This window comes from Pseudorasbora parva, chromosome 17 (genome assembly GCF_024679245.1).
Source record: "Pseudorasbora parva isolate DD20220531a chromosome 17, ASM2467924v1, whole genome shotgun sequence".
NCBI lineage: Eukaryota > Metazoa > Chordata > Actinopteri > Cypriniformes > Gobionidae > Pseudorasbora > Pseudorasbora parva.
The window spans coordinates 5,613,018-5,638,379 of record NC_090188.1 but is presented as its reverse complement, the minus strand read 5'-3'; the positions used below and the strand labels follow the sequence as shown (position 1 = coordinate 5,638,379).

Here is a 25,362-nt window from a genome sequence, read left to right as displayed (position 1 = left end):
GCATATTAAAAACAGCAACTTGATTTTCATTACTGGCGTTATTTAATAATTAGTCAACATCAAATTGACCCTGTGAAGAGACTAAGATAAAGGTTATTAAATGAATAGTTCATACAGAAGTAAAATGTTGTTTATTTACCCTCATGTTGTTCCAAATCCATATGACTTTCTTATTTGGAACACTTCTTTCTTCTTTTTCCCTACCAACTAATACATTTGAGCTGAGACTGTACATAATATCCAACTAAAATCTGTTTAGTACATCCTACTTTACCTGCATACCTGCATAACTATTATCATTCAGCAATTTATAATTATATATAGTAGTATATATGCTTGTAACATTGCAAAATGTAAGTTATATTATCGCACAGCTCTAAACTGCTAAATGTTACTATAAGCCATGAAGAGATTAAGATGCTTTAAACATTAACACCATGATTTTCTCTAAAGCTGATTTGAAACAATGTTTTATAAAAAGCACTATACAAATTAATTTCTTAACTGTCAAAAAAAAACATAGAATTAGTGTTATTAGCTGGAAATATTAGTTCTCAAATCTTATGTATTGTGTAGAAATCTTGTTTGTTTGTAAATTTTTTATATAATGCATCAAAAGTGTGCGTAACACAAGGTGCGTCTCATTAACAACTGTGAAAAGCCTCATACTTTTACTTTTGAGTTAATTGAGAAAAGAGAACTGCAGTGAAGAGGAAGATTTTCAGTGAATGACAACAAATATTGTATTGAGTCTTGGGGTGAACTAGTCCTTTAACATGATCATAGTGTTTTATATTACAGATCTTCCATTATCAATATCAATCTAATAATAATCATTGTAATAACTGCTGAATGATGTGGCATGCCATTAAGTGACTGTGCACTTGTATGTTAGCTTGAGTTCAGTGCTTGAAGAGGGCATGTGTTTGATAATGTGTGTTTGTGTTCAGTGTGGCCTCCGCCATGCAGACGCCTGCAGACTCCCGATACGAGCGTCTCACCTCTGTGTCCAGCTCGGTTGACTTTGACCAAAGGGACAATGTAAGTAGCTTGCGATGTCATTTTTGTACTAGCATACTGCACAGTATACACTGTATAGACCATATATACATTGTGTAGCCCAGCCCTTTTTCAGCCCTCATCTTCGGTCTTCCGGTTTGTATTTCTACAGAATGGAAGTGAGATCTTGCGCTTTCATGAATGAAACTATCATTTTGAAATCTTCCCGGTTGCTGACATTTAAGACATCCTCAAACATAATATTCTAAAGATGGCTGCGCGCTTGTTTCTCTTGACGCATAAGGTCTATACAGCCTGCTAATTGTTGAAGCATATGTGAAACACCATTCAATATGCAACAAGCAAACTATAACAATATGTAGTAAGTAACATATAGTATTGTATCATGTTCTAAATGTTATTGTGTTGCAGATGACAAGGAGTTTAATGTTTATGTTGCACTTAATTCATTTTTGTGTTGGGGAGTGTTATCATTAACTGCATTACCTGTTATTGGAGGTTCGGGTTAAATATGCGGAGGCTCCACCCCAGGGGTGGCGTGGATTGTGGCCGACAACAGCCCAAATAAACACCCCTTTTCACTAGCACGTCTCATTATTGCCTGAGAACGCTACAGTATTAAGCACAATAGATATTCTGTGCACATTAATACATTGAATTATTTAATGTAAATTTGCATTCCATTAACACCAAGAACGATAACTACCTTAGCGTCCACACCAACACACAGTACTGTTCTGTCTATTACAGGTTTACACTGCCATTATCTCATTTGCCAATATAAACTTGAGGTCTTTAAAGTCCGGTGGATCCTGATTGGCTCAGTTAGTCAATGTTTTTTATCATTAGTAAGAAAAAGTCATTCTGAAAGTGATTTCAACAATATTGTTCCTATGTGTCTTTATCAGAGTTATTATCGTTAACTATAATTAAAAATAAAAGCATAAAATAAACATTGTCGTTACTTTAAATAAAATAAAATGTAATGTGTTTTTTATGTGCAATGCTTTTTTGTGAAGGTCAAAGTAGCACAGCTTTGAAGGGGTTCACTCTCGAAAATAAATATGTATACTGCATATACTAAAAATTAGTAAAGCTACTATAAAAATTCTCAACATTCCCTTTTTCTTCCACACTTATTCACTCTCTCATGCTCATGTTCACACAGTTTGAAAAGCACAGACAGGCAATATTTCTGGTCATCTACCACAGCTCTATCTCCCTTAATGCACACACCTGTGGATTTCATAATGGAGCACACAACGCCTTTTGACACATTTGTTTGCCTCTCCCTTTTCTGCTGTGATCTGGAATAACTGCTCTTATGTAAACTGGTGTCACGTGCACCCACGCAGCCTTTAACAACTCCTGAAGCTGCATTGGAGATGTTGTTAAAGTCTCTGAATGTTGAGGCGATTGGCACACTAGTTAGAGTCCATTGAATATGATGTTCTCTTTGTCTCTGTTTGTAGGGGTTCTGTTCCTGGCTAACTGCCATCTTCAGGATAAAGTGAGTCATTTCTGCTTTTACTTTGTGAGCATACTGTATTTCTGTTTATTTCAACAACAATAAAGACTTCCGAACTATAGTAACTATGCTACAAAATCGATTCAAAACCCCAATACATTAGTGTATGACCATTACATATCAGCAGTGTCTACGGACCTTTTCAAATTAGAAGTAGAGGAAGTAGGAAAGATACACCAGAAGAAGATTATTCCAGTTGGTATATAACAAGATTAGCCAAGATATTATATTATATTTATATTATACCATGGTCTGTTTAAATACTCGATTCTGATTGGCTGGAAGGTGTGCAGTAAAACCGTTTAATGCACAGGTAGTTCCAGTCAGTTTGATTACAGTTCGAAATTAATCCGCCATTATAAACACTGGTAACCATAGTAACAAAGTTACGCTTGCAAACAGAGTGACAGTGGCAGACTGCAGTATCAACCACAGATATGTCTACGTATAAAGTTCCTTATCTATGGCAACATTAAGTGACATAAGACATGAGGTGACACACAGAAGCCAATGGCACATGTCACTATGCGCAGATAATGTACATATCTATGATGCGCGTAGTGGCACATGTGGTCTTCATTGTCATGTCACTGATATTATCGTGACTGACACTGACGACACCTGCATGACACCGAGTTGCGGAACATGTCGCCGTGTGAAGTGCGTTTTTTACAGTCTATGATGGTCGTGATGCCTACACTGACAGACTCGAGCACCTATACTGACGTGACACAAAATCCTAAATAAATAGCCTAATTTTGTTGTATTTTAGATGTCAATAAAACGCTTTAAAGTCAGTAATATATTTTTTAAACATGTTATTTGTGTTACGTCTGTATTTGATTGGCATGTACCACTGAATGTTTTGTAATAGCCTACGTCACCCATTCTAGGAAAAACACAAAATAAATCGGGTCACTACGACTACAAATAAGGCATTAACAGTCGCGTCCGTTACTTTTTATTTTTGCGTGACATTCTTAGCCCTATGACATACTGACATTGCGACATCTGAGATCTAGAACCTCAACAAGCAAGCGAAACATCTCCAAGCCTAAAAAACCTGAAAAACTCCATGTCTAATTTCACAAAAACAATCACCAAAAACGAAATTTCCAACTGTTTTATTTTTTATGTTTTATTAGCCTATTACTTAATATAATGCATTAAATGTAGGCTAATGTGTCTTTAGTAGCCTATGTGGTTAAAGACGGGGGTTTATTTCACACTAGGCTACATAATGATGATTCGTTCAAATAAAGATTGCCTTGTCACTGCAGTGTTGCCTGTCATTCATAAATAATTTTAATAAATCCATTAAATAATCATTAAGTTATGTTCGCAATGCTTAAGCAACGAGGGGATCTTCAGACTGACAAGAAGAGATCGTGAACGCATCTCTCTCTCTCTCTCTCTCTCTCTCTCTCTCAGTTCTCTATCTCTCTCTAATAATGAATTTAAATAAATGTGATCATTTGTTCATATAAAAACATTTCGATGGCTCTACTTTATTTAAAGCGACGGTGTGCTAGAACTAACGAGACGTAAGAAAACAACCGTCATTTTAATCTGTCTCTTAAAAAACATCAGTTACAGCTTTAACATGTTTTTAACTTGGCAAATTACTATGGTTTTAATGCACGACCTAGATGCAACCACCCTCCGCTTCGCGTCGGGCAGTTCTTCGCCTCTACGCCGTGCATTAAAATCCTTTAATGCATGGCTAGCTGTGGATTATCCCTTACTTATATTATATTATATTATATTATATTATATTATATTATATTATATTATATTATATTATATTATATTATATTATATTAAAGCAATGTAATGTAATGTCAAATACATCATTGTACTGTTTGTAAGGTTTTTTTGCTATTTTGTTTGTATTGTGAACTAAACATTGTGCTTGTTTATTAAAAATAATACTAATAAATTATTATTATAATTAATGTATTAGTACATTTATGAATACAAATCGTAACGGTATACTAACACATCTCTCACCGTTACAGAGATGACGAGATCAGGGAGAAGTGTGGCGAGGATGCCGTGCATTACCTCTCATTCCAACGGCATATCATTGGTCTGTTGGTGGTGGTGGGCGTGCTTTCCGTGGGTATTGTCCTGCCCGTCAACTTCTCAGGAAACCTATTAGGTGAGTAAGAAAAGTTTGAATGAGTCATCTAGAATTACATGTCTGAATGCAGCCATTCGAGTTTCTCTTCATTTAGTTCATAAGACTAAAGACTCCCTATGACCCTATATTTTTTGTCTTTTCTCCCTGCAGATGATAATGCCTACAGTTTTGGGCGAACTACAATAGCCAACTTATATTCTGAGTAAGCCCGGGTAATGTCTTTGACACTGAATTGACCCTTGAATGATTGTTGAGGAATGCTTCAGCTGTGTTTTTCTCTCTCTTTCAGTAATAACCTGCTATGGTTGCACACTACATTTGCCTGCTTATATCTGTTACTGACTGTGTACAGCATGAGGAGACACACATCAAAGATGCACTACAAAGAGGATGACTTGGTGAGCAGAGACAACTTACCCTAAACACTTCAACGAAATGTTCTGGGTTCATTACAAGTTACTGTTTCCATCTAGGGGTTATTATAAGTAACTAAAACTATTAAACAACAATTTCATTACTTGAAATAAGGTAAAATAAATATTTTAATAACTTCATCCAGGTGCCATTTCTCATTTTCATTTTGTTTAACTTGATGTGCAAAAATAACTCAAATTGAAATAAAATAAAACTACATATACACATTAAAAAACTAAACTTAAAAAGTTTACTTGCTATAAACTATAACATTTTAAAGAAAATGGAAAATTAAAAAACAATTCAAAATATAAATAAAAAATTATAATAGTATCTTGTAATTCAGTATAATTTTAATTCAGTTGTAAACAGTAACAACCATTTTATTGAGCCAGGAACATTTCTTTATTTTTAGATTTTAGTTTGGCATAAACACGCATTACTCAGATATTTCACTTTCCCTGAGAAAGAGCTATAGACCTTAGTCAAGGTAAACAACCCATTGCAACCTTAATCTGGCATTTTTTTTAAAACGGGATATTCAGCCTGAAAAAGTTAAGGATGAGACTTGGTCCACTGTGTTTCCCAACCATTTTTCAGTCATGGCACCCTTTGAAAAATTTCTAAATTTTGTGGCACCCCCTCACATGCTAGGGGTGTAGCGGTACTGATTGCTCACAGTTTGGTATGTATCACAGTTTTAGGTTTAGGGTTTCAATACGGTTCGGTATTTGCTATGTTCAGGGAAAAAGGGACTACTGTTAAATGAAAATAAAGAAAATAAGAACAAGTAACTTAAATACAAGCAGCAGCACAAATAAATACTATTGAGCAAAGATACTAATATAAAAAACTATCAATAAATCTTCTCACAGCGTGCACGAGTTCTCATTCGCATCTTCTGGTGAATATAATTGGGTGATGATGATGGCGAAAATGACTGGTCATACGGCAGCATTCGCATGCATTGAGCACATTTTACAAAGAAAGACCGCTTTGCCCACGTTTTTCTTGAAGCCAGCACGTGTATCCATCGACAGAAACATTATTTTCAAGTTACAATCCATATTAAAGTGTGCGTGCTGGCACCTTTTACACGGCACCCCTGCTGTCGTCAGATGGCACCCCGTTTGGGTAACGCTGCACTAGAAAAAGAACAAAAAGGGGTTTTAAGAAATGAGAGCTTGGTAACGAAGTTATTCCAGAGTCTGAATGTAAACTTTGTTGGTTATTTCATGTTGATTTTTAACACAGTGAAAAGATATGTCAGATAAAGGAATATATAACATATCCCTTCACAGACTCGTTGTCTTTGCGTCTAATTAATGTATAATCTGACTAAGGTCCATAGTTTAGTGCTGCGTCATGTTGCTCTCTTAATGGGGATCAACATAGAGCATCAATCAATATTTTGGTTGAAATTATATTGCTAATGATAACAATAAACTGTACTCTGATGTCTCCACATTGTCTCCATTCACAGGTGAAACGCACTTTATTCATTACCGGGATCACAAAATATGCAGAAGAGAGTGAAATAAAGCAGCATTTTGAGTAAGTTCCTGCTGAAAGCACATTTTATGTCACAACACTAATTACGATCTACCTTCATTACGTTACCTTTCTCATCAGTAAAGGTGAATTTATGCACCTGTATGACTTCTTTCTTCTGTAGAACACAAGAGAAGATATTTTTACCCATACAATGTAATTCAGTGGGGTCCAATGTTGTTTGGACCTTTTGCTGGATCTTTTGTGTTTGGCAAAAGAAAAAAGTCATACGGGTTTGGACATGAGGATTTTAATTTTGGTGTGAAATATCCCTTTAAGAGTTCCCAATCCAAACAGTAAATTAAAGTAAACTGACATGCCTAGGCTTAGTCCTGAGACATGTAAGACAATGACAACCTTAACTGATTTAATTGTTCGAAAGTGGTCATGTGGCTACATCCACTCTGTTTATCTAATCTCATTTACTGCTGAAGAATGTGTGAGGACAATACATGGCTTTTTCAACTTCTATGTGAGGGATTTCTTGTAAAACACAGATGGGGTCCAGACCTACTGAGAAAGAGAGACAGAAGGCAGGATGTGTAGATAGAGGATGAAGAAGATGCATTGAACAAACACAAAATAAAGTAGAACAGATATCAGTCTCTCTGGCAACTCAAAGCATATTGCAATCTGCCCTACTGCAGTCGACTGGGAACAGATTTATCAGCCCTGTAGACGCCCATAGACCTATTACTTTAGATAGGATGGAAATTTTGACTTCATAGTGTACACATTTACCACTCTTAAGTGTGTACATCATCTCACGAAGACTGCTGTGTCATTATTTGAAAAGCCTACCAATTTGTTGCATGCCAGTCTTTTATTTTGGTACCATCGATTTTAGATTTACTCGCCCCTATGCATCACATTTAAAAAAAAAAACAGTGGCTTCATTTTACTTGGTCGGTCAATTGCTTTCTGTCTAAATGAGCAATTCATGTCTAGCATAAACTACAGTGAGCGCCAGACAATACTGACAATACTGACGTCCGGCTCCTGCTAGACTTTCATCATTGTGTCCAGTGCCAGGTTAAATGAGAAACAGTAGAACTATTTCCTGTCCATGTCTCTCTTATACATTCTCAATTTGTTCTTATTTTGACATTCTCACTTTGTTCTTATTCTTTGTTTTCATATACAGGAAAGCATATGAAAACTGCGTAGTTCTGGATGCTCGCATTTGTTACGATGTTGCCAAGCTTATGTCTCTGGAGTCTGAAAGGTAAAAATTGTACAAAATAAAATTTTATATGGATGGATGGATGATATCTACTGTTACTGTTTTATGATAAGTAAATAAATGAATAAAGAAAGAAAGCCTTTATATATAATATTTGTATTGTGATTAAATTAAAAGCATTGATATCTACTATATTTCTATTGTGATGAATACAAGTCTATAAACTTAGTAAGTTAGTTAGTTAGTTTAATGTATTTTATTTGTTTAAATGTTCATGTTTTAATGTAAATTGCTACAGGAAAAAGGCAGAACGCAGCAAAAAGTTCTACATGGACCTGATGACCAAGGAGCACATCCCCACTATGATTAACCCCAAACCCTGCGGCCACCTCTGCTGCTGCATCATCAATGGCTGTGAGCAGGTCAGTCCTCCTGAAGCTCAACAGTTTCACGTCACATGCATTAAAACCTCTCAAGTCACTCCATTCAACAGGTTTTAAATAGTAATGGGTATCTAGATCTCGTATTAGTACATGAACCATCATGCATTTCACTTCACATTCAAATGTAAATCATGAATGCATAACCTTTCCCCATTAGACACGCAGTCAGTATGTCACAGCTCCTGTAATTCCGCTTCATTATATTTACAGTCATATTAGCTAGGATGATGTACGCTCTGCTGTTGTGAGACATGTTCAACATCAGCGCAAGTGTATTCAGGAGCTCCCAAGTGTCCTCATTAGATAAACAGTCTTCCAGTTTGTCACGAGCCATTTTTCCTTAGCACACATCTCCCCCTTCTGGACGATGACTATAATGCTGAAATCAGTATGACTGCTGTAAAAACAAGCTTTTCAATTGCAGGTGTGCAGTGCTTTAAAGCTACACTGTGTAACTTTTTTAGTTTATTCTTAGCTAAAAACACTTAGTTCTTTCAAAAATATATGTGCTCATTAATGTAAATTTACTTCTTTCAAGTTATAAAGTATTCTTGTAAGTTTATAATATGCCATTGAAAATACATACGGGTGAGGGGTTCGGATGCTGGTTGCCATGTTGGCCCTCCATCTTGAAAGTACATTAGCCAAAGAGGGACATACCCATAAATTCAAGCTTTGCCTTTCGCGTTTTAACACTTGATGGCACCGTGTCGAATGTGAAGAGGGGATTGCCATGTTAATCTTGGACTAAATCGGCCACCGTAGGAGTTAAAATGAAATCGGAATTGATAGGAACTGAAACTAATATTCACTGGATGGTCATATACCTTTACACCGCTAGATGGGGGAAAATATCACACAGTGTAGCTTTAAGTAGAGGGTTTGTTGAATAATTGTGACCTGTGCTGGCAAAAGTTTCTAAATGAGTTTCTAAAATAAGTTCTCACACCCTTTAAAATAATGTATGATTTGTTGGAATCAGACAATAATTTTTATTTTATGGGGTCTTTAAAACAAAATGCATTTTAGTAGTGATGTCTAAAGTCCTGTTCCCACCAAGAACAATAAATATAAAGGTAAAGATAAAGATTTAGTTTAAAATATAAAAGAATGGCAAAGTCCACGCCACAACTATAAAGCTAATGGCACTGAGAAATGATGTCGTTGGAATCACTTTTAGGATGATTTCTTCCAGGTGATAAACAATAAAACATTGACAGACAATCAGAAGCCTTCCAGCTTTAAAGAGCTTGAGCATTTAAAGCGGCAGACGACAAAACTGCAGTGCGTGCTTAGAATAAACATAACAATGTTGTCCTCTGGTATGAGCGGCTAATATAGTTATCATTATAGTTATCTTTATAGTTCTTGTTCTTGGTGTGAACAGGCCTTAACTTGTGTAATGTTAATCTATCCCTGCAGGAAGAGGCTGTCAACTACTACACTAAGCTTGAGGGCAAACTAAAGGAAGAATACAGAAGAGAACGTGAGAAAGTCAACACTAAACCTCTGGGAATGGCTTTTGTTACCTTCCAGAATGAAGCCATGACAGCCCTGTAAGTTTAATATACAGTTTGTTCTCTGTGTGTGTTAAATAACCAAAAAGTACTGAAAATTATCATGTTAGTAGCATTGTATTCCTTAAGGTACCACGTTAATATTAATTTATATGAATATTATATTCAATGTACTGGTATTACCTTGTGATATTATTGTTTTACCTTGACAGTGCTTAATAAGAAGTGAATATAATATTAATATCTGGGGTTCTTTTTCCCTTCTCAGCATCCTGAAAGATTTTAATGCGTGTCAATGCCATGGCTGTCATTGTCGACGAGAGCCGAAGTCCTCCCCCTACAGCGGCAGGCTCAACACATTAAACTGGACAGTCACATATGCTCCAAATCCACAGAATGTTTACTGGTAATATCCTCATCTTAAATCTCTTGAATATATTACGATCATAGTTTCACAATGCTAGACCGGATCCACTTTTCCTGTTTATTCTGGCCAAAAACTGCCCAAAGACCACTACTTGCATCTGTAATCGATTATACCAAAATATTATTTCAATGTGGACTGGAAGTTCCATAATGCATATTATAATTCATTCTTACGTATTACTTGCATATAATATTGAGTAGGGCGTGCCATTTTAATATGCAGTATGTATCTAGGCTAGGGGTGGGCGATATGGCCCAAAAAAATTATCACGATATTATTTTCCATATCAGTCGATATCGATAAATATCACGATAAATGTAAAATCTTTATTTCTTTAAAGTTTAAAGGCATATTTTTGCTCCTGAGTGAAAGATGTAGAAAACAGACAGTTAACTGTGGTTTTAAACTATCCTTTATTGTCGAAACATGACAAACACTTCCCAACAGGTGAACAATTTATTAAAACTGAGGTAGATTTATTTATTTAAATCTTGTGGCCAGCATTTTTTTTCTCTACACTACATATCAATAATATCATTATATATACTTAATTGTGTAAGTAGTAAAACACTAAAAATGCAAACGGGCAAAAAAATGCGTTTTAAGTTGAGAAACATTTTGAGTTCCTCCCTCTCTTGCCTCACAGTGGATTGGTTCACCGTGCATCTCTCTCTCTCACAAACACACACACACACAACGCATCCATCTCACTGACTGACACACACACCTCACCGACAGTGGGCTGGTCGGGGAGAGGAGAAGAGGAAGAGAGCAAAGTTTATTATTTGTGGATCTCCAGTAAGGGCTGCCTAGTCTATTTTATTCAATTTAAACATCGAATTAAATTATTTCTCTTTTGATACAGGCGATGCTGAGTCATTAATACATCACCAAAGACAAACAATTATGATAGCGATGTACAAGTCCGATGTTTTAGTGATTATAGTTTGGTAACGTTAGCTTGTTGTCAGTCACCCACCGCAACTAACAAGGTGATAATAAGCCTGCTGTGCGTGAATGTAGTTAATGTAGATTTACCGCTGTGTTGGGCTCAGTTATCTGGAAGAACTTTGAAGAATCACGATCATTTAATAATTAAATTCCGCGTGGTGAACTTATGATAAGCAGTCCACGCACGTCGCTCTGTTTTATGTCGGATGTGATCGCCAAAATATCTCAAACCACTGAAGTTGAGCGAACTAACTTGTCAATTATATCTGTGTCCTCCGAGCTGGTCATGAGCGCTGAGTTTTCTTCATTCTCTCTCATTTTTATCGCTCCACTTCACTCTGATCCTCAAGCCTGTTAGTCACTGTGACTGTAAACAACACCACGTGCAGCACCCAGAAGCCCGGTCTGCAATGCGCATGCGCAGAATTACGCATAGCACGTAAGCATTATATCGAGAATTTATCGAACTGTTGTTATCGTTTTATCGAGGAAAATTATATCGTTTTATCGCCCAGCCCTAATCTAGGCTATTTTTGGAGAAGTTGGTAGGTCAAATTAATTTGTATTGTGCTTTTTACGACACACTTTGTGTCAATAATAATATACATTTTACAGTTTACATTTTGCAATAATGCAACTTACTTATACAGTCAAACCCAAAATTATTCAGACACTAGATATATGGTAATTGTTTCACTAGTGGGTCTAGGACACTATAGGTAGTTTCTGTAAGTGAGGACAGCAAAATACAGCAAACTGTGACTTATTACATCCAAAAATTCTAGTAAAATTGATAACAATTTGGGGCCAAAATTATTCAGACACTTTGGCCCCATTTACAATGCATGGTTCAAGTGACCCAATTCTGATTTTTTTCCTCTCATGTGGCACAGATCGGATATATCGTGAACATGTAAGCAGAAAAAATCGCATGAATTCCAATATCCTCAGATCGGATTCAGGCCTTATGTGGTAATAAATACGTGCATTTGCGTCTGCCATGTAAGCAGTCAAATCGGATATTCCCCTGTAAATGCGAGTCGTACGTCATTGAAAAAAGGGACGGTGGCGAATGACGTCAACTCTGGTGGTCACAAACTGCGATCAAGGGCCAGTGTTGCCAAGTCTGCGGTTTTCTCTTTCACAGTTTTGAGTTGCAATTGGGTGGGTTTTGTTGTGAAAACAACAAAACCCACCCAATGTCAAGGGTTCTTCTCCAACCAACCCTGTCAAGGGTTCTCCTCTTTTTCTCTGCCTTAAGAGAGAAATGTTTTGCTGACCTTTAAAGATGTGTGGAAAAGTGCAGACAGCAAAACATTGTATAATCGTTTTGTTTATGTCCATTGCATATCGAGCCGTTTTACTTCCTTTTCTGTCTTGGGCTGTTTCGCCAGTGTACAGTGTAAATGCAAATTTTGGATACGGGTTGCTTTTAAAAGATGATGTAAGCGTATCGTCAAAAAAATCCAGTGTAAATGCAGCCTTTGACCTGACCATGTTTTGCTGTTTTTACACCACAGACTGAACAAATTAAAGGATTACGGCTGTTTCACACCGCAAGCGTGAGCAGTGCTTCAGCGCTTCAGCATCACAGCAGCGGCTCCCGCAATGCTAGAGCCCTATTACATACTTAACTAAAAGAAAGTTTATTATATTTTCTGGCTAGTTTACTTTTTATAATCATAACCATACTTTAACCCAAACTGAATAATTAAAACAAGCCTTTAAAGGTAGGCTAAATCTTCTACAGATATTTTTTATTCTCTGTTTTCTTTAATGACATACTCCAGTTATTGTTAAAACACACCACACGTGCTTCTTGTGTGCATTTTGAGCGCTTTTTGTATGATATTATATTTATTAAGTGTGCTTTCACTTTACACCGTGACTGCAGCTGCTAGAAACTATATAAAAGAAAGTTTATCATATTTTCTGGCTCGTTTATTTTTTTTATTCATAACCATACTTTCACCCAAACTGAATAATTTGGGTGAAATCATATTTATTTTGTCCATTAAAAGTGTGCTTTCACTTTAATTGAGCATCAGGAGTGTCAGCAGCGCAGCAAAAATAGGCTCGCCGCCGAAACCCCCGCTTCACTGCTGCTCACGCAACGCTCCTGCTTGATGCTCACGCGCTGCTCCTGCTCCCGGTGTGAATGCACTCGTTGATTAACATGGGCGGCGAAAAAAAATATGTGCTGCTCATGCGCTGCTTACGCTTGCGGTGTGAAACGGCCGTTAGTTAGTAGTTAGTAAAATTACATTTCCTGACAATTTACTCACCCCAATGCCATCCAAGAGGTCCATGTCTTTCTTTCTTAAGTAGAAAATAAATTTAAGTTTTTTGAGGAAAACATTTCAGGATTTTTCTCCACACAATAACAAAACATGTAAAACAATGATTAAATAATAAATGTCATTTGAATATTCAAATATACCATTTGAAAGACATGGACATCTTTGATGACATTGGGGTGAGTCAATTATCAGGAAATTTTCATTTTGAAGTGAATACTCCTTAAGCATTGCTTGGTCATTAGTTACACTAAATTGGTATTATCTAATTGTGTACTTAAATTTAACAGCTGATTGGTTGATTGTAATCCATTGTATACCTTTCTATCAAAGTTATGTGACATTATCAAGATGAATTTGAGTCTTATCATTGTTTTATTACCATTTTCTAAACTATAGCGATAAACCGCAATAATGTGAGAAAATGGATGTAATATATTAAACTTTATATATACAACTTATATATATATATATATATATATATATATATATATATATATATATATATATATATATATATATATATATATATATATATATATATATATATATATATGTGTGTGTGTGTGCAGTAGCGTACCGTGGGGTTTCAGTCAGGGCCTTCACTAATGATCAACACGCCCCACGCCATAACACACACACACACACACACACACACACACACACACACACACACACACACACGATCAACAAGCCCCACGCCGTCGCCATAACAACACACACACACACACCCACACGCACACGTTTATTTGTGACATATGGGGACATTCCATAGGCGCAATGGTTTTTATACCGTACAAACCGTATTTTCTATCCCCCTACACTGCCCCTAAACCTACCCATCACAGGAAACATTCTGCATTTTTACTTTCTAAAAAAAACCTCATCCTGTATGATTTATAAGCATTTTGAAAAGTGACATGGCCAATGTCCTCATATTTCACCCTCTCCTGTGTGTCATAATACATACATACACACACACACACACACACACACAAAATACAATAATGCACTGTACGCAATACTACTACGAACTTTGCTTTCATAGTGTTCGTTGGGAAGGGGGCAAGCAAAAAGTACACGCGAGACAAAAAGGCAATTTGACTATTTATTGATGATACTGCACTCACGTGTCACCGTTTAGGCAAATGGTGAAAAGAATCAAAATCAGCTGGCACAAATACTCTTAAACAAACAAAAATACGGACCAACAGAACATCCAAAGAAACAGAACAAACACCGCTTGTTAGCTAACATTACCGGCTTGACATCAGGATCGATCATTCGCACGCAGCCTGTCATCCGCAGCGGCCATAGTTTATTTCACACAGAATTCTCACAACCCGCAAAAAGTTCAGACGGATGATGACATCCGGTAGCACACCGACACATCGCTGGGCCTCTGGGCCGTTCTATCACTACACATCAAATTTTGATTGGCTAATGACCCACGTCAGTCAAAGCTATGGTCCAATGGAAAATAGCAGCTTCAATGGAAGGCAAGCTATTCTACTAGTGCTGGTCCTCGGGGCTGTGATGCGTTTAGATGATGACATATGGAAAATACACCAAAAATAAATACATTCTTTCTGGAAATATAATCGTAACTATATATATATATATATATATATATATATATATATATATATATATATATATATATATATATATATATATATATATATATATATAATGATTTAGAGAAGGCCCTGCTGGCCCTGACAGCCCACCACTGTGTGTGTGTATGTATGTATATATCGTATGTTATATACCTTGTATCTTGTTTTCCACAGGGAGCATTTGTCCATTACTGGGCTCAACTGGTGGCTCAGATGCCTCGTCATCAACTGCTTTCTCTTCATCTTTTTCTTCTTCCTCACCACCCCTGCCATCATCATCTCCACCATGGACAAGTTCAACGTTACCAAACCCGTGGAGTACCTGAATGTAAGAAGAATGTTAAACTGGATGTTAATGCAAATGACAATGCAGTGTTACTATGGGGTCATGATTCTGTCACTCATCACCTCCCTCCTTTCCCTGTGTCTGATCCTCCAGAACCCCATCATCACACAGTTCTTCCCTACCCTGCTGTTGTGGTGCTTCTCGGCCCTTCTCCCTACCATCGTCTACTACTCTGCCTTCTTTGAGGCCCACTGGACACGGTACAATGCCAAACCATGTATATCGGAAAAAAAATCAACAATTTCAGCTAAACTAAACCATTTTCTGGTAGACTTAGAGAGTATGTGACCTTTGCTCCTCAGATCTGGAGAGAACAGAACCACCATGCACAAATGCTACACCTTCCTCATCTTTATGGTTCTGCTGCTGCCATCTCTTGGCCTGAGCAGGTATTTTATAACGCCTGGTTTACATTGAAAATGTAGAACTACATGTGTTATGCTTGGGAAACTACAGTTATCTTTTTTCATTTGCCTTTAAAGGTGCACTATGTAGTATTTTAGCAGTAAAATATCCAAAAATCACTAGGCCAGTGTTATATATTTTGTACTAGTTGAGGTCTTACAATATCCCAAATGTTTCCAACTATTTGTAAATTGTGAGAAAATTGCTATTTTAACTAAGGACCGGGACATTTCAGCATAGCGTCTGAGGGAGTCGTCTGTCAATTGCGTCAAATCTGCGTTACCCTCGGTTTTATTCTGCAGAAGCGCTTTACTCTTAGCAGTGTGAACATGTCACAGCAGCGCCGAGCGAACGCACAGAGTAGCGTCATAACATCATTTTAAACACACTTAAATGTATCTAATATGATAAACAGAGCTGCTTTACCTTATAATCATGACGGAAAAAGCGGAAGTGTGCGCACCCGGCGACTGTGTCCCATCCCGTCATAATAAAAGTCCCGGTACCCGCGAGCCGTGTGTTTGTATAACAATCGCTCCAGCGGCTGTGCTCAGCCCCGAAACACTCGCTCCTGCTCTGCTTTACACTACAGTAACGTTAATAATCACGTCCATCAACATGATTTCTGCCCTTTTTTTTAGAATAGGCGCCCTCCAGTGGACGGAAAGTTGCATAGTGCACCTTTAAAGAACACTGACTGTATCCATCAACAATATTTCACAAAAACTTCTGAGCCTCAATTTTGGATTTTGCATGCTAATTTTTAATTTAATGGTGAATGTTTATTAAGCATTTTCCCCAATAAAGAACCTTTTGACAAAAGTTGTTGATTATATGCTAATTTGAATAATACAAATATTGCTTTTTGTGTATTTTCACATAGTAAAATGTATTTCTAATTATAGAACATTAATAAAATCTTAACTCTTTTATCCAGGTGATTTTGGACTGACCTGTTTTCCATTTGCATTAAACATTTTTATGATCTTTTCCTAAACGCAGTTTGGATGTTTTCTTCCGCTGGCTCTTTGACAAGACATTTCTTGACCATGCAAAAGTCCGATTTGAGTAAGGTTTTGCGGTTCTAATAATCTGTTTTATTTAAAGGATTTGGTTTGTGCACATAAATTTTGAGTTTATATTTCTTGATTTTTCTTTTCTTTTAGGTGTGTCTTCCTTCCGGATAATGGCGCTTTCTTTGTGAACTATGTAATCGCGTCTGCTTTCATCGGTAACGCCATGGACCTGTTACGCATTCCTTATTTTCTCATGTACATGATCCGACTGTGTCTGGCACGTTCGGCTGCCGAGAGGCGCAACGTGAAGAAGGTCTGTGTAGTTTGCAAGTGTCAACGATACTCTCAGCCTTACTATTATAATCATTCAAACATCTATTCATGTATTTGTTCAATCCCTTGTTTTCTGAATTCCTCTCATTATGCTCAATAACTCCTAATGTTTGATTCATATGTGGTTGTGTTTTGTTACAGCATCAAGCTTATGAGTTCCAGTTTGGAGCTGCTTATGCCTGGATGATGAACGTCTTTACTGTGGTCATGACCTACAGCATCACATGTCCAATTATTGTACCATTTGGTGAGTGACACATTTCTCACTGATGAACAATTCTTATTTTTTTTCCACAGGCAAACACCGCTCACTTCATCTTCAAACAGTGTAAAAACCTAGGTGACTTTAATTTTGTCTGCAGGCCTGATGTACATGCTACTGAAGCATCTGGTGGACAGGTATAACATGTATTATGCCTACCTGCCCTCCAAACTGGATAAGAAAATTCACTCTGGAGCTGTCAACCAAGTGGTGGCAGCACCCATTCTCTGCCTTTTTTGGCTGCTCTTCTTCTCTACTGTCCGTACAAGTAAGACACTGCCAAACAGTGACTCTGTTCTAAACACAAATGTGCTGCCTAACCACACAGCATTTTTAGGCATCATAAGCCCTATTAATAATGTAGTTATTTCTCATGTGGACATCTGTAAAAAAAAAAAAAAAAAAAAAAGATTGCATGGCACCTCAGTAGCTGCGTTACATGGACCCTAATAATCAGATTGTAATCAGACTAGTAGCACAATCGGAATGAAAAAGTCACATGTAACCACGTCAATTTGAACAAATTGGCCAGATCGTATTAAAATTTAATTCAGATTGTAAGGGGTGGTTTATTCCTCATATAATCCAACCAAGATGATATGTAAACCCCTTGATCGGTTTGAAAATCTAAACTGGAGAGTACTGCGCATGTGCAATGATGTAGAAATAGCGTAATGATGCACTGAACGAGCTGTTGAATAAAGTGTCATAAATGAGTGTCCTGTCATTCTGACATTCTCTTTCCACTCATTGTCTGTGAAGTGGAGCAGGACAACGTCCCCCAAGTCCTAGTTTCAGACTCTCATCCACAGACTACTGGTTTTGAGCGTGGGACGGTGCATTTTTGACGCTTGATAAACATAAGCAGCTCAGCTCAACGCTTCATGTGCTTGTTGTCTCCTAATTAGGACCCAAAATAGATAAATATTTAGTCTCCTTTTTAAAAGAAAGAAAAGGAGGATGGTTAGTATGCAGCAAAGTATGCAACAACAGCGGCAAACTTGTATATATGTGCAGCACGCATGTCAAAAGATTAAATCCGATCAGAAGCTTGTGACCTATAAACATGCACATCAACACAACTTTATTTAGTGTTCATGTAAACACTACATTCTGATTCATCAGTCGGAATGAATTCATGGAGATTTTGAAGCAATAAGTGTCCATGTAAACGGAGCTAGTGATAACTATCCGATGGCAATTTATTCAAGGTGAAGGAACAAGTTCTGTGATCTTAAAAACCTGAGTACACTTACTGCTTACGTGGTCAGTCACGTGATTGCCAGCTTATAAGCAAAATGACTGTCATTGCTTGGACGATTAATAAAATCGTATTTAATAGTACAAAAATAATACCTGATTATTTAAATATCCAAACAGTAAAATTAATGTGCTGTATTTTTAAATGGTTTTAAATGAGAGATCTCAAAATTATGGATGCCATTTTGTAGGGCTGCACAATTAATTGAATTTTACACAATTTTGGCTTCCACAATCAAATTTGCGTGCAAAAATTAATTATATATATATATATATATATATTTTATATATTTTATATATTAAATATATTTATTTATTTATTTATTTATCTTCCACCGGGTCAAGAACTTTTGGCTTTGCTTGATTATGCGCTACGAGAGAAAGCGTTACAAAAAAATTCCGCCGTGTTTGAAATGCATTATACACATAAACTTGACGCACCTTAAGTCATATAACAAGCACACCGTTTTCTACTTTACCACAGTAAATGATGTGAATATACTCATAATCAAAAGCAAACAAAAGGAAGAAACTTTTATAATCCCCTGTGAGAGACATAAATAAAGATTATCATTGTGGCCATAATCGTGCAGCTCTATGTCCAATACTTAATTTATGCATATAATTAATTAATTGAATGTATATTTTATATATATATATATATATATATATATATATATATATATATATATATATATATATATATAATATACATTCAATTAATATATATATATAAAATATATTGCATACCATAATTATGTGCCATTTCAAAAGTTTACATGATGATGTAATATTATTCTTGCAAACAGTTTCCAGCATTTCATTTATAAAAGTGTCCATATTTAAAATGTGTGCACATTACCACGAAGCGCAACGGTTACCGTACGGTACATTTCAGTGGTCAAAAAGGATTACTGTTGAAATATGGCTTTAGATACTATGCTCCAGATTAACTGCACAAAGATTATTGTCATGTCTCTAATATGGTTTTTCTCCCCTGCTGTCTTCTCTCGTTTGCCTTTTTTTACATTTTAAAGGTTTTAGCGCTCCAACATCAATGTTTACTTTTGTGGTTCTGATCATCACCATCATCATTTGCCTCTCCCATGTCGTCTTTGGTCATTTCAAATACCTCAGTGCACACAATTATAAGGTCAGAAACCATTTTGTCAATTTTTTCGCTTTTCGGACACAGTCTAGCCCAGAACTTTCTCTAATCCACAAACTGATCTTACTGTGTTCACAACAGATTGACATGGACGGCGTGGACAATGGACAAGCACCCGGTTCATCCCCACCTGTCAAATCTGTGGTAAGATTTTATAATCATGAAAACTGTCACTGTCACATGATGATAATAATCTAGAAAGAATTTAGCATCCCTAGTTTTAGCAGGGCTGGGTAAAAAAAATCGAATTTAACCGATTCGCATTTTTATGAGGAATCAATCTTTTGGACTGCTGTTTTCCGTTAATGAACAATAATTTGTAGCGCCTCCCATCCAATAAATCGCAATCAGCTTTGTGCTTTGTTCCTTCTGGTACACAAAAACTGTATTTGTTTTGATATAAAAGTGTCAGCTTTCAATTTGTAAACTTTTTAACGAAATTCAAATAATAAATGGTGCTTTGGCGTGCTTTAATGTGGTTTCAACATTGGCTATAAACTCCTCAATTCAAGCACCACTTGACCTGATCATCTATTCCGCTTTACTACTAGTTAAAGCACAAAATAAACATGAATGAACAACAGACGTTATGTTGAAAGATACTATATCTCATGTAATAGTTCAATCAGTGTTTAAACAGTGAAAACAAGTCAATGTCACTTAATGTTATATTTACCCCAGAAAAAGCCATTCAGTGACCTTAAACTTGTTAATCAGCTGAAACAATTTCCTCTAGAGGGGTGTGTTTTGTCAAGTGATTTGTATATTACATATTCATTATATTTTTATTTAACCTGTTTTTTCAATATTTAATGTATCTTTGAATAAATCCATCATTAAAACAAGTTATGATAGCCACCATTTACATTTTTAAATGTTATATTTAAAATTAAAAAACGTCATTATTATAAATGTACCAAATTATAAAACTCTGTCATTTAAATGTTGTTTACAAATTAGTTACTTTTAACCTTAATGTTATAAATGTACCAACTGACACGGTTCCCTGTATAGTTTACAGCATTACAGAACATCAGAATTGAATTGAAAGCTTGTGAATTGAAATCGAATCAAATCGTGAAATGTGTGTCAATACCCAGCTCTAGTTTTTAGTGTCAACAGGAATTGTGTAGTAGTTAATCATCTGGCATTTATGTATTGCTATATTGTCATTATCTGCTTTACATCTTCACATTCTTTCTATTATCAGCAGACATACGTCGCACAAGTGCTACAGGACGAGAAGAGCGCTGAAGAGGACGAGGGCCAGGGGTCCTCGCAGGATGAGGAAGTGGTGACTGAGGGAGATTTCCAGTCAGGAGAGGAAAGCCTTATTGAGAACGAGGTGCATCAGTGACCCATGCCAGGGCCACGCCATGTTTTAAACTTAAGAGAAACTAGCAGGAGGTCTACTACACATCACTACACTTAATGTGTGTGTGTGAATCCATCACAGCTGACAGCTAAACCACTCTTTTATCATTGAGGCTTGGAGACAGGATGGCCAATTGTCAAGAATCTGAAGTGGCTTGTGATTGTACTCCACCTATAAGAAACTGGTTCATCATAGTTTCATAATTCTTTGCATCGTTTGCCCTGTTCGTACAGCATTTGGTCATTACCAAGTCTTGCCCTTACAAGCGCATGTCTAGTAAATAATACCAAAAATAGTAATGTTACTAATTTTCATTCAAATTTTAATTTACTTATGTAATGATGAATTGACACACCGCTATAGTGCCATCTCAGGTGGGGAGTAAAATTGTACATCAAGACGCAGGTCAGTTTTTTTTTAGGACATTGGTTACATTGGATAATGGTCAATTGATACAGTTTAACGACTGTTAAAAACAAAAGCAGATATGGCAACAGATAACAGACTGAGCACTACAAAAAACTTATTTCTCAAACTTTACCTAACATTTCAGTGATGGTGAATCACTATCACATTTTACAATTAATCAAATATGATAAGAAATCACATGTATTAGAAATGCTTGTAGAATAAACATCTATCAAAACACAGTCTCAAATAGCCTGCTGAGTTGAAGTTTTAAATTTAAAAACAAGGGAACCAAATATAATTTTCTTAGCCCTGCTGAAATGGCACTATAGCACAATATACTGACGCAGATTCATTCATGCAACTTAACATTTTCTCTACCAAAGTGAATGTATTTAACATAAAGGCCATTACTAGTGGAAAACTCACTTAAACCTGCTGAATTAACGTATTTTGAGGTGAGGAAAGCGGCCGCCGAACACTAATTATCTCAACTGGAAAAGCCACTTTCAGACTGTCCAACAGACTCAAAGGCAATTCGCCATCCCTGTTACGATTCAAGGTCAAAGTCAAACACACATCTCACTCTCTTCTGTGCATCCAATGAGTTTAAATGTAAACATTACATTTAAAATCTTCACATTAAAACCAAACCTTCACACTACTAATCCATACTTGCGCTATGCGTGATATGACACTACTTTCTGAATCAGGCATCAAATGGACCAACTTTGTGTTGCTCTACTGTAGAATGTTCTGTCAATAACTGATACTGTAGCAAATTGATCTTAAACGCACAGCAGATTCCCAATGTGGACCTTAAGGTGGAATTTTTCTTTTTTATTATGCATGGGTATGAAATGATGGTTTCATCAGGGTTTTTTTTATTTTTTATTGACGCTAACAAATGATCATGTTGACATTAACCATTAAACATCAAACATATTTCACTACTTATAAATTACTGTAAAAAGTGCTTTGGAAACATACCCAGAATCCCTGAACATTGTAAAAAATTGGGTAATGATGATAGCAAGATCTCATTGGGTCATATAAACATGTGTGTCTTTAATATGGCCTTCTTTACTGCTATTGTGGTGTGTTTCTTTGCATTTTTACAAGAAAACTGGAAATACCAGAATCCATGCTATGGTTCTTCTTACCTGTGTGCATTTACAAGCTGTTCACTGACACTTGCAGTTCTGAGATCATTTGACTGGGTTTTATGCATCATTTAGTGGTTGAAGTCTGAAAAAAAGAATACAAAAACTAGTACAATGACCACTATTTACTGACCACTTTTTGTTTTGCTTTTTGACAACTACACTCTTTATATCTCATTGTTGCCATATTTAGACATTTTTGCTACTTTGTCCATTATATACATATTGCATTTTTGCGCTCTGTCTATTGTTGAAATGCAAGTCAGAACTGGAAACGAAATATTTTTAAGAAAGTTATTGGAGCAGACAAAGGCTGTGCCCGAGTACTTGCTTTAACATCATTTTATTTTCCCTGTCCAGCCCCTAATTTGTTCATCTTTCCCACTAGTGGACCTAAATAGTTCTCATTGTGTCATTTGTTTACAGGAATAGCAAAGCAGTGTTTAAACTGTCATTTTTCTGCAACAAATGTTGACTTGAAACAGTTGTCGATGTACATGTTAAGCTTGTGAATTAGAACATTAGGAAGCTAATAATCAGTGATATTTTTGGTTAATTTATGTATCACTAATCCAGAGGTCTTCAACCCTGCTCCTGAGGACCCACTGTCCTGCACTTTAGCTCCAAGCCTAATTAAAGACAGGTGAAGTTAATCAACTTATTGAAAATACACAGGTAGGTGTGCTGAAGCAGGTTGGACATAAACTTTGCAGGACAGTTGAAGACCTCTGCACTAATCTATCAATCACTGAGGAGCTTTGTAACTTTTAAATGCAAATAACACTGTAGGCTATGCACTTCATGTGGAAATATGTAACATTATCATGGTGTATGTAACAATTTCAAGCCATTTTTTTTTTTATTGATCTTGTTTGGACAACAATGAGTAACTGCGGTGCTTTGTACGTCTGACGCTCTTGCTGCTTAGATACTGTAGGTGATGTCCGTATGACTGCATCCTGGATCTGTTTAAGGAAAACACTGTTCTGAAGCATGATGCAGTGGCAATAATTTATTTATGCATCTTTATGACTTTTCCTATTTGTTACAGATGTTGTCCACAGTATTTATTTCTTTTGTCTATTATTTTTTCCATTTTTTGAATTAACTGGCTGTTGACCTGGAATGAAGAGGTTAAATCGGTGTAATATTTTTGTAAATAGAAGCATTGCGCTGCTCTTGGAACACTAAACTGTATTTACCTTTGTACAGCTTAGAAAGCAAAACCCTGTACAGTCGACCATGAATTGTTTGCTTTTGTCCATTCAGATTTCCCTCAAGATCATACTATGCTTGCGATTGCTGTTTTTAATAGTTTTGTATCTCAACCTCCCCTCAAATGATCTTTTGTACAGTGTCATATTCAAACTCTTACATGTCTTTGAACAATAAAATAGACATTTACTGACAAAACCATATGTGTGAAGAAATTTCATTTATAAAGTGCAAAGAAATGCACTAATTGTGTTTCACTTTACAGACTGTATTTTATTATTATTCAGTTTTAGCACTTTGTTCCACAGAGTTTTTTCCCAACAATCAAAATGTCAATGTTAATTATACACCGATCAAGCATAACATTATCACCACTGACAGGTGAAGTGAGTAACACTGATTATTTCTTCATCACGGCACCTGTTAGTGGGTGGGATATATTAGGCAGCAAGTGAACACTTTGTCCGACTGGGTTAGAGCATCTCTAAAACTGCAGCTATTGTGGGCTGTTCCCGGTCTGCAGTGGTCAGTATCTATCAAAAGTGCCCCAAGGAAGGAACAGTGGAGAACCGGCGACAGGGTCATGGGCGGCCAAGGCTCATTGATGCACGTGGGGAGTGAAGGCTGGCCTGTGTGGTCCGATCAAACAGATGAGCTACTGGAGCTAAAACTGCTTATTTAAAACATAGTTTAGTTAAAGCAAGCAGTGTAGTTTAGATCATAGTTTATATATATATATATAGTATATATTATATCTCGGTACTGAGTTAGTATTTTGTATAGTACTTTAAAATAAAAATGTATGATTTTAAAGCAATGTTTCATTTTCTTTCTGAGCAAATGTTTTTTTAAATTACTGAATTTGTGGTGGATGAACTCTTGACTTACTTAAATGTGATAGTCCGTTAACTGTAAAACAATTTTACTCTTAGAAAAAGAATGCTAATATCCCATTGTAGAGTCGAAGTAATTTTGTTTTACAATGCTCTTCCTCCTATAAGGAGTCGTTTTATGGCAGCTTTCTTTTCTCTTGTCACGAAACTGATAGTACAATATTTGACCTCTCATGGTCTTATGGTGGAGTCTTGTGATGTGTCTCCAGAGAAGGAAAAAAAGGAACAGAGAGTCAAAATCTCTCACTGTTTCTCTGATACATGATTCACTAACGAATCTATCATCTGAACCGATTCTTTTCAATGTACAGTTCAATCATTCGACTGCATTTGGCGTCGGCCAAAAATGTAAAGCATTTACCAATATTACCGGGGCAAAGAGATAGAGTTCAAATATTACACTCCGTGGTTGTATTTCTATATCT

At 36.3% G+C, this 25,362-nt stretch overlaps 1 protein-coding gene across 3 annotated transcripts in view; it reads left to right on the top strand.

Moving 5' to 3' along the window:
- tmem63ba (transmembrane protein 63Ba) overlaps window positions 1-24,242 on the top strand; it is a 42,930-nt gene extending 18,688 nt beyond the window's left edge. For 2 of the 3 annotated variants that reach the window (XM_067422429.1, XM_067422431.1), the window contains 20 exons: window positions 951-1,041; window positions 2,493-2,530; window positions 4,567-4,709; window positions 4,842-4,893; window positions 4,981-5,089; window positions 6,589-6,659; window positions 7,801-7,881; window positions 8,138-8,261; window positions 9,705-9,838; window positions 10,068-10,205; window positions 15,268-15,421; window positions 15,533-15,639; window positions 15,742-15,828; window positions 16,847-16,912; window positions 17,011-17,173; window positions 17,335-17,440; window positions 17,556-17,723; window positions 19,753-19,868; window positions 19,965-20,027; window positions 21,094-24,242. In XM_067422429.1, coding sequence (XP_067278530.1) covers window positions 951-1,041; window positions 2,493-2,530; window positions 4,567-4,709; window positions 4,842-4,893; window positions 4,981-5,089; window positions 6,589-6,659; window positions 7,801-7,881; window positions 8,138-8,261; window positions 9,705-9,838; window positions 10,068-10,205; window positions 15,268-15,421; window positions 15,533-15,639; window positions 15,742-15,828; window positions 16,847-16,912; window positions 17,011-17,173; window positions 17,335-17,440; window positions 17,556-17,723; window positions 19,753-19,868; window positions 19,965-20,027; window positions 21,094-21,240 — 2,158 coding nt within the window. In that variant the 3' untranslated portion in view covers window positions 21,241-24,242. The remainder of the gene's footprint in view (window positions 1-950; window positions 1,042-2,492; window positions 2,531-4,566; window positions 4,710-4,841; window positions 4,894-4,980; window positions 5,090-6,588; window positions 6,660-7,800; window positions 7,882-8,137; window positions 8,262-9,704; window positions 9,839-10,067; window positions 10,206-15,267; window positions 15,422-15,532; window positions 15,640-15,741; window positions 15,829-16,846; window positions 16,913-17,010; window positions 17,174-17,334; window positions 17,441-17,555; window positions 17,724-19,752; window positions 19,869-19,964; window positions 20,028-21,093) is intronic. The other variant, XM_067422430.1, reaches the window with a different exon arrangement.
- Window positions 24,243-25,362: the final 1,120 nt, after the last annotated feature.